The sequence below is a fragment of the Mustela erminea genome, chromosome X (assembly GCF_009829155.1).
Source record: "Mustela erminea isolate mMusErm1 chromosome X, mMusErm1.Pri, whole genome shotgun sequence".
Classification (NCBI taxonomy): Eukaryota; Metazoa; Chordata; class Mammalia; order Carnivora; family Mustelidae; genus Mustela; species Mustela erminea.
In genome coordinates, this window is record NC_045635.1 from 109,956,012 (window position 1) to 109,968,306 (window position 12,295).

Here is a 12,295-nt window from a genome sequence, read left to right on the forward strand (position 1 = left end):
ACATTATGACAACTCTGGACTAGCACAGTAGTCAGGGTTCTCCAAAGAAACAGAACTAGTGGGATGTGTACACACACACACACACACACACACACACAGAGACACAGATTTATTTTAAGAAATTGGCTCATGTGATTGTGGGGGCTGGCAAATTTGAAATTTGTAGGGCTGGCCAGCAGTCTGGAAATTCTGGCGGGCGTTAAGGCTAGTCATGAATCCAAAGGCTATCTGGAGGCACAATTCCTCTCTCCTCGGAGGACTTGAGGTCTTTAATGGATTAGATGAGGCCCAGCTACATTATAGAGGACAATCTGCTTCAATTCAAAGTCTACCAGTTTCAACGTTAATGATATCTTTTCAAACATGCCTTCACAGCAATGTCTAGACTGGTGTTTGATGAAGCAACTGGGCACTGTAGTCTAGCCAACGGTGAGCCTCAGAGGCAGTGAATTCAAGCAGGCTGCGAGGAGTACACCTGGACAAAATGGGCGGAAATAATAGAAAGAGACCGTCTGTGGCACAAGGAGATTAAGTGAAGGATAGCAAGGGGTCTAGGTGTTAACAGTTGCTTTAAAATTTGTTGGTTTAAAGTGTCATGGTATTTAAGTTATTTAAATAAGAACTAATTGATAAGTGGTGAATTTCCCTTGATTTCAGAGATATTGTTAAAATAAGGCATTCAAGGCCCTCTGTGATTGACAAATCAAAGGCTTCTATAATGCTGACCTCAGGGAGAATGCTTCCAGGAGGGGGCTAGAGTAAAAATAATCCTAGCTCCCTGCTCCTGCCACAGCTGGGTACTTCAGGGGAAAGCCAGCTTTCCGGGAGACTGAGCTGCTGTGGGGCCCTATTTAGAGTTGTCAAGGCGAAGGTTTAGCATCTTCTTTCAACATCCTGGTACTCCAAAGAAGAAATTGAGATGATTCACTAAAGGACTAGAGAGCAAGTAATTCAAAACAGAACACCAAGCTGAGGTATAAAAAAGGAATATTTATCTTTGAAAAATACAACTTTGAACACTACTGACATCTCATTTACAAAGTATTTTCCTGAAATACTCTTCATTGGCTTTGCTTACTTGGTACATTCTTTTATTCTGAATCAAGACTCAAGGGAGGGCATGCTTGTGTTACTTTAGGCACCAGCAACACCACAGAAGAAAAGATCATCTGTGCCTCAGGATATTAGCCCCAAATCCTCATCCTTTCTCTTTTGTTTCCATCAAGGAGGACTTCCTGACTGGTCCACATGCAGTTTGCCATTGCAATCTGCTGGTGGGCACCATAGAACTGGAGGTGCCCCCAGCCACTGGTGCTCTAGGAGGAGCTGAGCTCTTTGCAGGAAGCCTCATGCACCCAGGCTCATTCATTACCAAGAATTTTCTACTAATACTCGTATCAACTGTTTGCAAACATTCAGCTTGAAGTGAACATAGTATTTACAGCAGTACACGGTTTGCACTTCAACACACTGATGGCAGAAGAAAAGGGACCAACAGATTTCGTAAGAAGGCCAGAGGGAAGGCATTAAAACGAATCCCTTCTGCTAACTTGTTTGTGTATGTGCATGTGCACAAGCACACATGTGTGTTTTCATTCACTGAAACTAAATATGCCCTCCTTTAAAAGCAGACTATTTACAAGGTGATTCTGAATAGCACAAACACATGCCAGTCATACTGGACACTTGCTTTCTGTGAATACATCTAGATGTTTTTAATCTGATATATTAGAGAAAATAACTTTGGAACATTTGTCAACTTTTGGTTCACAGTAATTTTGCAAAAAGCCACAAACCATGCTTTCTCTTTTAAAAGAGGAGCCTGGTCAGGCACCTTCTAGAAGATGCTGTGTTATTCGCTTACTGGCTTACTGGGTGTCGGAAAGACCATGTCATTTACGGAGTAGCCAGTGCTCCTCTCATTCCTCTTATCAGTAGCAACATTAACGCGAAGAGAAGTTTAAAACACAAACAAATCACATACAAATAATCAAAACATTTCAATTAACAGTGTTTAAAAAAATACCAAACTCTAGGACAGTAGTACAGACACTGAAAATACCCCAAATACTCTTTAGCCTCAGGCCTTTTTCAATATCACTAATAAAAGACACAAGCCACCGACAGAAGGGGAGCAAGTTACAGCGCTTGAGGGTTTGAGTCCATGTCTTTTTAGGGCCTGTAGCTCGAGGTGCTGCTCTAGGATCCTTATTTTAACTCATAAGATATTCTGGGATTGACCCAGCAAATTTAAAGCACTTTCACTTGAAAACCACTGAGAATACAAATCACTTCCTTGGCGTGTCTATGGCACATTTCTCTGCAGGAGCCCAGGCTGTGAGGCCGCAGCATTCAGGTCAGTTTCAGGCCCTCGAAGCCACAGAACTTCCACCTCTTTTCCAGACTGGCTCCGACCCCGGTCATCTCCTGCCTGAAGGTGTGCTGCAGCCTGCTCATGAGACATTCCACATCGCTGGTGCAGATCTATGGGCCAGACAGAGAAGTTTCACTGAGAAGCAGTTCTACTGGCCTACAGGGCCCCCTGAGCTTCCCTTGCACGGATTGTGTAACTGCCGTATGTAGGTAATAATTTACATACAACAAATTTACCTACTCTATGTGTAGAGTGTAGTGAGTTTTAGTACATTTATACAATTGGGCAACTCCCACCACAATTTAGTTTTAGAACATTCCATCACCCACAGAAGCTTCCTTCATGCCCCTTTGTAGTCAATTATCCCTCCCAATCCCTGACTCAGATTTTTTCATTGTGGTTTTGAATTTTCTAGAAATTTTCTATATGTGCAATCATACAATATATAGTCTTTTGTGACTAGTTCCTTTCACTTCGCATCACGTTTTGGGGACTGATCACCACCGAGCTTTCTAATGAAAAGAGCTAGCGTCAGCTGTGTGGACAGGCTTGGGTTTGCAGCCAACGGAATGACAGCTCATCGGTGCCGCTGCTGCTGTGTGGAGGCCTACTGAAGCTGCAAAGCCTTGGGAGGGGAGGGAGGCAGGCAGAATTCTTCACACAAGCATTGCTTTACAAAGGAAAAATGACAGAAATAAGGAATGCCCTGTATTTCTACTTCTGTGTATCGTCTCCTTCTCCCCACTTCTCTCTCTCTCTCTCTCCCACACACACACACACACACATAAAATAAAAAATCTGTGGACCCCTTTAGGACTTGTTTCAGGTGGCCATCTTGACATGAGTAGCAGCCTTCCCAACTGTGAACCTGGGTACTAGGGCTCTACTGAAGAGCACTAGGGGATCCTGGGAGAAACCCTGTTGCCGCCACATTGAATGTTCCTGAAGTTGGATGGAGGGACCCCCCCTCAACCAAACAATTCTGTTTGCATCACTGCAGGCTCTTTGGGAGGCCCTGTCACTACTCTGGCAGGAAGCTGCTCAGGAGAAAATGGGCCGAGAGTAGGAGTGAGGTCGTTCCTAGTGCTAGTAGTGGACGGTAGCCAGTTCAGTGAAAGATGCATATGCAGAGTATCATATAGAGTTGAATCTCCATTCCAGAAACTATAAATATATAATGTTTCTGGATGTATTTGTACAATATGGGTGCAGCATACGTATGGAAAATGGTCTGAAAGAAGATATGCCAGACTATTAACGGTGGTGATCCTGGAGGGTGGGGCTGGGTCACTTTTCCTTTCCCTTCATTGTCTTTCTGTTGCTCACATTTTTATTTTATTTTATTTATTTATTTGACAGACAGAAATCACAAGTAGGCAGAGAGGCAGGCAGAGAGAGAGGAAGGGAAGCAGGCTCCCCGCCGAGTGGAGAGCCCGATGTGGGGCTCCATCCCAGGACCCTGAGACCATGACCTGAGCCGAAGGCAGAGGCTTCAACCCACTGAGCCACCCAGGCGCCCCTGTTGCTCACATTTTTAACATAAAATGTGGCATTATTTTTTTACAACTTAAGAAAAAAGGGCCAGATCATTTTTACTGACAATTTCATACCACTGCAACTTACCACTTGGTCCTAGTGCTCACATTCAATCTCTCCCTTTGCTGTCAAATGGGCTTTTTTTTTTTTAAATTTATTTTTTATTTATTTTCAGCATAACAGTATTCATTGTTTTTGCACCACACCCAGTGCTCCATGCAATCTGTGCCCTCTCTAATACCCACCACCTGGTTCCCCCAACCTCCACACCCCCCCCGCCACTTCAAACCCAAATGGGCTTTTTAATTGCAGAATGGTATCAATTCCCAGAGCTAAATGAAAGGGGTGCGCTGGCTCAAACTAAAACCAATGCCACAAGAAGGATGCGTCACCCCAGTTGGATGCCCACATGGGCAAGCGCCTCTGTTAAGAGGACATATGCTTAAATGGCTTAACATTTTGGACATCTAGTTATCAGGAATCTGCATTTCAGTGGCCACATCTCAAGAGCCTCAGGTCCTGTGAAATAGTGAATATAATCCACGAGCGCATGTAACTGAATGCAGCTTCTGAAAAAAAAATCTATCTTGGGTTTATTTATTCTGAGGAGTCAAGAGTCCCCTCCCACTTCTATGAGGCATCTTTAACTTTCTAGGGAACTAATATTTACCCTTGTCCCTGACGCTTTGTGTCCCCCACAGAACATCATCCCAGGAAGGAAGTGACCCATGAGATCAGCTGGGAGCAGAACTTGAGTCCATGTCACAGACTTACTGTTTCCTCTGTTTTGTGTTGGCCTCTGCCTTGATCATTTCAACATTAGGTAATGGCAGTGGTGACAGTCTTGGCTGGAGTAAGGCTTCTAGTTCTGGACATTAGCATTTGCTAATGGCTAAAGGTCAGTACGAAAGTATGACTGGTGAGAGAGAGTGGGTTATTTGTAGCTTATACAGAAATTAAAAGAAAGGAGGAAAATTCTTCTAAGATGTATCTTGGAAGGAGAGTAGACAAGTCATTCAGGATTGCCCATGACTTCCTGGTTCTGGCATTGGAAGTCACGAGTCCTAGAAAACCGCTCAGTCCCAGGCAAACGGGAGCAGCCGGTCACCCTGCCTGTAAGAAAGAAGCTCTGCACTGCACTGCAGTGAGAACAGGTGAGGGAAGTTTCCTTACAGTGATTAGTAACGACTTACTTATGCTTGAAGAAAGTACCCTCCAACCCCTTGCATACCCATTTCAGGACCCCACATACCTTACTATCTAGACGGTGCAAGTAGGAACAGATGTATTCAATGCTTGCTCCAAATGGGTGGACATGAAGAAATGTGGAAATAATCCCTATAGCGACAATACCACGGAGGTTACACTTGAGCATTATATTTGAAATGAGAGCTAACTCACATGTACCACATACTACATACTGGGCACTATTCTAAGTTTCATACATTTTATTCATTTAATCTGTTCAACAACCCAGTGCATATACGGCCTCTCACAACACTGTATCACCTGTGGAAAAGCTGGCTTTGGAAGAGTCACTTCCATCATTCATGATGGCTAAAGACCCTTGGAGTTCTACATTTCACAATGAATTTGGAATTTTATAATGAATTTACAGTGTGCTGGCCTTTTGCAGTTATTCTGCACAGTCTTTAAATTGGACTTGAACTTCTTATGCATAAATAATGTCTTGCTGTTGTGGTAAATGTACAAATCAGGTACTTTGCCTGATTCACTTCATGCCTCTCACAAGAGAATCTGCTGATTATATTTCATTTTATCCTGTGAGCAGCTCCATAAAGAAAAGCCAAACATTTCATTCACTCAAGTGGTCACTAGCATTTGTTTGTGCTTAGAGCTCTAAATTTCTTCAAGTAACATATTTTTTTAAATAGAAGTTTAGAGCCTTCAGGAATGTACATAATTTTCACTCAGTGTAACTATGGGGTGATTGGCAGCTAGACACGCTGCCTTGATTGCTCTGGACATCAGGTTAACTGTTCTACTGCTTTTTCTCCGGCAACAGGTAGAACATAAATTGTTCAAAGGCCTACTATTTCTTTCTTCAGGTTTTTTGAATTCCTCTCTTTTCATAAGATCGTAAGTACATCAAATAGTCCCAGAATTGAATTTGCTGAGAACTGCCAAGAAATAAAAGCGAAATTTGATTTGGTTTATAGACTACAACTTGTCTATTCCTTCAAGTGACCGAAAAAGAATATCACCAGTCTGAGTTGTAGTTGAAGTTCAAATTAGTTCTTTGTGAAAATCCTCCAAAAACCACAGGGCAAGGAGTTGGGCTGGGGGATCCAGGAGGAGCTGATGAGAGAGTTCAAGACCTGTTCGAAATGGATGCTATTACTTATAACACTATGTGATTCTTACATGATGAAGTAAATGGAATTGCTATACACTGACTGCAGCCGAGAAAGTTAAATTCTAAAAAAGACGTTCACGTCCAAAGGAATTCTAGGTGCTACAGCCAAGGCAGGCTGTCTGTCAAATGAGGAGAAATAACTCCATAGGCTTCAAAACACTAAGCAGTTTCTGTGAGTTCACACCCAAAGAACCAATCTTAAAAAACAGATTTTCCTTTCTGTCAGCCCAAGACTATATTCTTTAGAAAAAAAAACAAAAAGAAAAACAAAACAAAAAACACTTATCTTAAGAATCTTTGTTTCTAGAACTATCCATTCACAGAGGCTTCCCCCTCCTCTCTCTCTCTGTCAGCTCTCCCCGTTGCCATGCCAATTTGTTAAAGAACTTTGAGTTGTAAAATGGAAATAAGTTGTCACTTTTCTTGAAGACTCAATGGCAGATCCCCTTGTGCATCTTTATTAACATATCAAAGTGCTAAATCTGACTATGCTATCCATTACCAAAGAAGGCAGATAAATCTTCAAACTACGTAGAAGCCAATGAGTGTGAAGAACTTCTGAGATTGGGGTGGGGCCACTGTGGGGTTCAGCTTCCTAGAAAGCAGCTGGGATTATCTGTTGAGGCCCAGTATCAGCCCCTTGGAAATGACTGAATATTTTAGGCCTTCAAGCTGTCACTATTCTCCAAAAGGAGTATCAAGTCCACAAGAATTTGTGCAGAATACTGTTAAGTGCAAAATGGTTCTCATTTTACTGAGGACTTCCTGTGGGCTGCACACTGTGCTAAGGGATTCAGATGAATTATCTTATTTAATACTCGCAGCTGCCCTTTGAGACAGGTAATATGATTCTGCCCATTGTGCTTCCTTCCTGAAGCTCACAAAGGAAATGGTAGGGTCAAATGGGAAACCAGATCTGTTGACTCCTCAAGCACGTGCTCTATCTTGCCTCTGTGGATGATTTTTATATAATGAGAGCAATTCTAGCATTTATCTCGTCCGAGCCCTCCAGTGTCCAACACTCAACAGACAACCTCCTGAGTCATCTGCCAGTAACCTGGAAGAAAAATTTCTAAGAGGCATATACTTCCTCCAGAGGTTCATCTGGGAAAGTTCTCTGCCAAACAGTGCGCACGCTATAACCCTGAGTAGGAGTGAGAGGGCTCCGCTATCCTCACATAGAGATTTAAAAAATGCACAACGTGTTTCTCCAGCAGTCCCTTTCTTGTGCTTACATCACACATTTGATGTGGCAGCAACCACAGGAGCTTGAGGAGGATTGGGAGCTGCTGTTACCATTTCTATGAAGTCTACACTTATTCTTATCCTGTTGTCTTCAGGACTCTGGGTCCGTGCATTGTCATGCTTTGTAAGTGCCTGGTGGGTATATTCATCTTAGGTGAAACCCTTTCCCCCTCCACCACAGTTAATACATTGTACATGTGTTCCTTACCCACGAGCAGTGCTTCACGTTCAGATTTGATAGGGCTGCTGTTCAGGGTCTTCTCAAGAGGGTAGTCACTGTCCTGGCTTGATGTACACAGTCTAGTAGCACAGCTTTCCTGTGGGAATAATATGCTTCCTGGGTCAGTTCACTGTACTGGGTAACAGACTTGGATTTGATTATACAATAGGGAACTTTTAAATGTAGTACCCCAAAAGCGATACTGTACAATTTTGATGGCTGAATGGGAGAGAAAATAACATTAATTTATGCAAAAGCATCACAGATCATCCAAAACTTCTTTACATGGCTCCAAAACACAGGAAAAATTTAGACTTTCATCTTTGCCACTTTTTTTCCTCCGCCTTCATCATTCTTGACTCTATAGGTAATCTGGGGAACCAGACCCAACATTTACCGCCTACTAGGTGCCAGGCCCTGTTAGGTATGTGTTATCTCCATTCAACAAATGAGGAAACCGAGGCTTAAGTAAATTAGGTAAATTGCCTTAGATCACATTTCTAGGACGTGGTAGAGCCTAGATTTCACGCCGGGCCAGCCACTGCCAAAACGATTGTTCTTTTCAATTTTAGGTCCACACTCTGCTAAAGGCAGGTCCCATCTCTGAGTGGGGAATCTACAGTGTAGCTAATATACTCCCAAATAATCAACTGTTGGCTTTTGAACTAAAAATTAGAGCTCCCATTTATTGACTATCAACTCTCTCTTCTCCCTGACAAAGACATTATGAATTAGGATATTCCTGACTTCATATCAAGAAATGACCATGACCAAAATATCTTTACTCAGTGGCTTTCTTTGTTGTTGAAAGTTCTCTCTTTCTGAGCATAGCACGTATGTTTCATAAAAGATACTCAGGTGAAATTAATGACCAGCAATCAAACTGAAAAATACGTCCAGACCTTTCATGGATCTTTCTTTCTCTCTTTTGGCACTGAGAACATCTTTTCTGTATTATAAATGTGAGGGAAGAGCCTTGAGAAGAAGGAATAAAAGAAATCTCTGCTTCCAGTCTTACTGCTATTAGAAAAGAAAATGTTGGGGAAATGCTCCTAGCAGGGGCAGATCATGGCTGACTCAAATGCTTTGTCACTTTTTCCCTTCCGCAAGCCCTCGGCACAGACAGTTGTTCTTCTGTTTTCTTTAAAGATGCCTTCAAAGCTTCCGGGATTTTGCCCATGAATGAAATGAATGGTCTATGCTACAAGACATGCTGTTTTGTGGATTTACAGGCTTCCTGGCTGTAGTCAGAAGGGAAGGCTTTCTTGATGACCTACTCAATCTTTGGCCCTTAGAATCCAATCCAGGCAGTAACCATCATGCCAAGTTTGATTTAAAATACTGGCTCACTTCTAAGCCATGGGTTGTACATCTCCTTCTAACCCCCTTAAAACATTAAATGATCCAGTAAGCCATTTCTTAAGTGTGAGAGTTTAACAGATGGGGGTTGATTTAAGACGTAAACACATCCTAAGACGTTTTAGCCATCCTGAATAGAAATGTAGCCTTACTGAAACCTGACTTCAATTTTATTATAGCTGGCATTTAAAAAATTGGAAGGCATATTGAAGAGATGTTTATCAGCTTGAATTTTACTGGCAGATTCCAAGAGCTAGCTCTTTTTGCAGTAAGACAGACAGAAGTCACCTTGTTATATTGCAAAACACTGACAATAACTCACACTATGGTTTACTGTCAAGAAACCCAAACAAAAACAAAAGAGATCCTTTCTCACCAAAACTTACTGCCTTCCTTTCAACCCGGAATTATTTTTGCAGTCTAACGTAATGGTACTTTGCTTCCTAACCTAATTGTGTCAGGTTGAAATATTTGGTCACAAATCAGCTTCCCAGAGAAGATCAGTTTATAATGCACTGCGTGACTTTTTCTGAAAGAAGCTTTGCTTACAGTAACAGGTAAAAAAACATCCTGACTCATATTTTCCCTATTATCAATCGGCTTTCCTTCCTTATCCTCTTTAGCTGCTGCTTCGTGGTATATTCAGGTTCAGGATGAAAAACAGACTAAGGCATAATACATTAAGGTTCTTCCGTGCCATTTGACCTCTTGCTTCTTCAAATGAAATACTTTATAAAGCAGAAAGTGGCTTACACTAAAGCACCAAAAATGCTCTTAAATTAATTTGTGATGTCAATCCTAGAGAATAATCCTAAGCGTAATATTATTAGAATAACCTCATGTCTATCAATAGTCTTCTGGTTACGCATTCCATTTTACGCAAGAAGCCAAACAGCTATGTAGCAGTTCCAAGACATTTTAGCAGCTCTGGAAGTATAGGGAAATTCCTGCTACAGAGAGCAGCTTTGGCACTTTTCAATTAAATGCTTGATAAATGAATTTCTCTGGGATTGCACTCGTTTCTTTAATAGCACCCACAAAACTGGAAAGTGAGCTGGTTTTATGAAGTGGAAGAATTAAAAGCATATTGCAAATGGCCTCCAGAAGAAAACACTTTCAATCATTTGTTTCAACTACACCAGGGCTGCCAGTTCTCAATGGCACTCTGGGGGAAGTCACTATGCTGGCAAACACACCCAGGGCCTATATGCACTGCATCTTTCTGAGCTGAGCGCGAGAGATAAAGAACACAAATTCTTATGGAACTGTAGCATTGTTGATTTCTCTTGGTTGATTGCTCTTGGTCTGAGCTCTTAATCTCTTCCTTCTGAGACATTAAAATCAGGCAGTTACAGTCAATGGGTCTTCCTTTTCAGAGGATTGCTTCAGTTGAATGTTCAGGCATACAAATGATTAGGGAGGTCAGTTGGGAAGACACCATCAGTAGACTTTACACACCTCAAGTAGACTGGGCACCTGATTCCTGCCTGGGACACAGTAACTTATCCAGATGTTAGGAGGCTCCCTAAGAGGCCCTCACTGGCAGCTTTTATTGCTGCAAAGTCCCATCTTGCCCTTCTATGCTGTAATCATCAAGCATTAGAATATTCTGCCTTTTATTTACTTTCCACACGTTTTCTCCCCTTTGGGTTTTCATCATTACACTAGATGGAGTGTCTGCAAAGAAATGCCCATGTTCTCGTTGTACTTGGGTATCTTCCTTTAATGAAACGCTTCATTAAAGGTACTCTGTGTCACCCACGTTTCCTTTTTTTTTTTTTCACCTGCATTTTCTATGTTGCTATTTGCTTGGCAAGATGAAGCAAGAATGAAGTATACATGCTGGTCTTCTCCAAGAGGGAAAGACTGAGGAATTTTAGGGATGGACTAACTTTGTATTCATTGAAAAGTACACTCTCCAGAATCCTTAGATATGCCAAGGGCTCACATCTAAAGGCAGAGCCCTTGATTCAAGAATTAACCCAGAGAGAGGGCTTTTAATCCCTACTCAGCCAAGCATTCTAGGGTGGTTCCTTCTCCAGGAACTTGCAGGGCGTTTTCATTGCCACTGCAAAAGGCGGGGGGAAGGGCAAGGACAAGGGTTCACAGATGCCGATGTACCTTTTCTTTAAGATTTTCCAACATTTTTTCCACCTGCAATTTGTCATCCTTGACTTTTTCAAGTTCAGCTTCTTTCCTTTTGAATTCCTCTTGGACTTTGAGTAGATGCTACAAGACAGACCAAAGACAATCAAGTCTTGAGGAGCCACACTTCATTTCAAAACCCTGGCTGAAGTGAGATAGTAGGCTGGCCTGTCTCACTTTCTTCCAGCCCATACAATCATCTCTCCATGCAGAGATACCAAAGGGAAAATCAAGGTACTTTTCACTTCAAGTTATTTTATCTAGCTCTTAGGAACTTCTTTTGGATTTGCTCATATTTTAGAAAGCATCTGAGAAACTAAATGATCTAATCGCTTAACTTTTCTATTTCAGCCAGGGATAAGGATAGGGTATAGTGTCAATCTCATGTGGACAACATCTTGGTGGCTGCATAGAACTTAATGTTGTAAAGCATTCTTTCAAATAGTCATTTTCCAAGCCAAGTTCAATTTCTGTGAGGGAAACATTTCACAAATGTTTGTTTCCACATCAGTAGGCAAGGAACTGGATTCATCATCATCATCACGATTACAAAAATATTACTTATTTAGCATCTAACATGTGTCACACATGTGGATAAGGTTTCATATGTGTGATCTCATATAAACCTCAAGTAACCCTATTACACACAGTCCTGAGGCTTACAGAGGTTTAGTGCTTTCCCTTAGGCCATTCAGATAGTAAGTGGCAGAGTTAGGATTTAAACCCAGGTAGCGTCAAGACTACAGTCCACGCTTTTAACCACTATGTCAGACCTATACTTCTTTTTGGGATAAGATAGGAGAACCTTTATCTTGTTTACAAGGCTATTTTCCAATAAAAAGTAATCAAAATGAGCGAAATTAATTTGTCAGGATGTAGAGACCTAATTTTCTCAGAGGTCTCTGAAGTGATGAAATGAAAAAAAAAGTTCATCATCTTTAAATTGTATTTCAGTAGCAGAACTGTCCTTCTGTGGAATGGTTTCAAAATCAAGGTAAGAGAGGAAAAGCAACAAAAAATGTTTCCAAAGTTTTGCTTT

The 12,295-nt window shown here is 41.6% G+C and overlaps 1 protein-coding gene across 8 annotated transcripts in view; it reads right to left on the bottom strand.

Moving 5' to 3' along the window:
- Positions 1 to 1,261: 1,261 nt before the first annotated feature.
- ENOX2 (ecto-NOX disulfide-thiol exchanger 2) overlaps positions 1,262 to 12,295 on the bottom strand; it is a 265,301-nt gene continuing 254,267 nt past the window's right edge. For 6 of the 8 annotated variants that reach the window (XM_032329524.1, XM_032329523.1, XM_032329526.1 and 3 more), the window contains 4 exons: positions 11,233 to 11,340; positions 7,741 to 7,849; positions 5,163 to 5,248; positions 1,262 to 2,484 (listed from right to left, as the gene is read on the bottom strand). In XM_032329524.1, the coding sequence (XP_032185415.1) occupies positions 2,353 to 2,484; positions 5,163 to 5,248; positions 7,741 to 7,849; positions 11,233 to 11,340 (435 nt within the window). In that variant the 3' untranslated portion in view covers positions 1,262 to 2,352. The remainder of the gene's footprint in view (positions 2,485 to 5,162; positions 5,249 to 7,740; positions 7,850 to 11,232; positions 11,341 to 12,295) is intronic. The other 2 variants (XM_032329527.1, XM_032329520.1) reach the window with 2 other exon arrangements.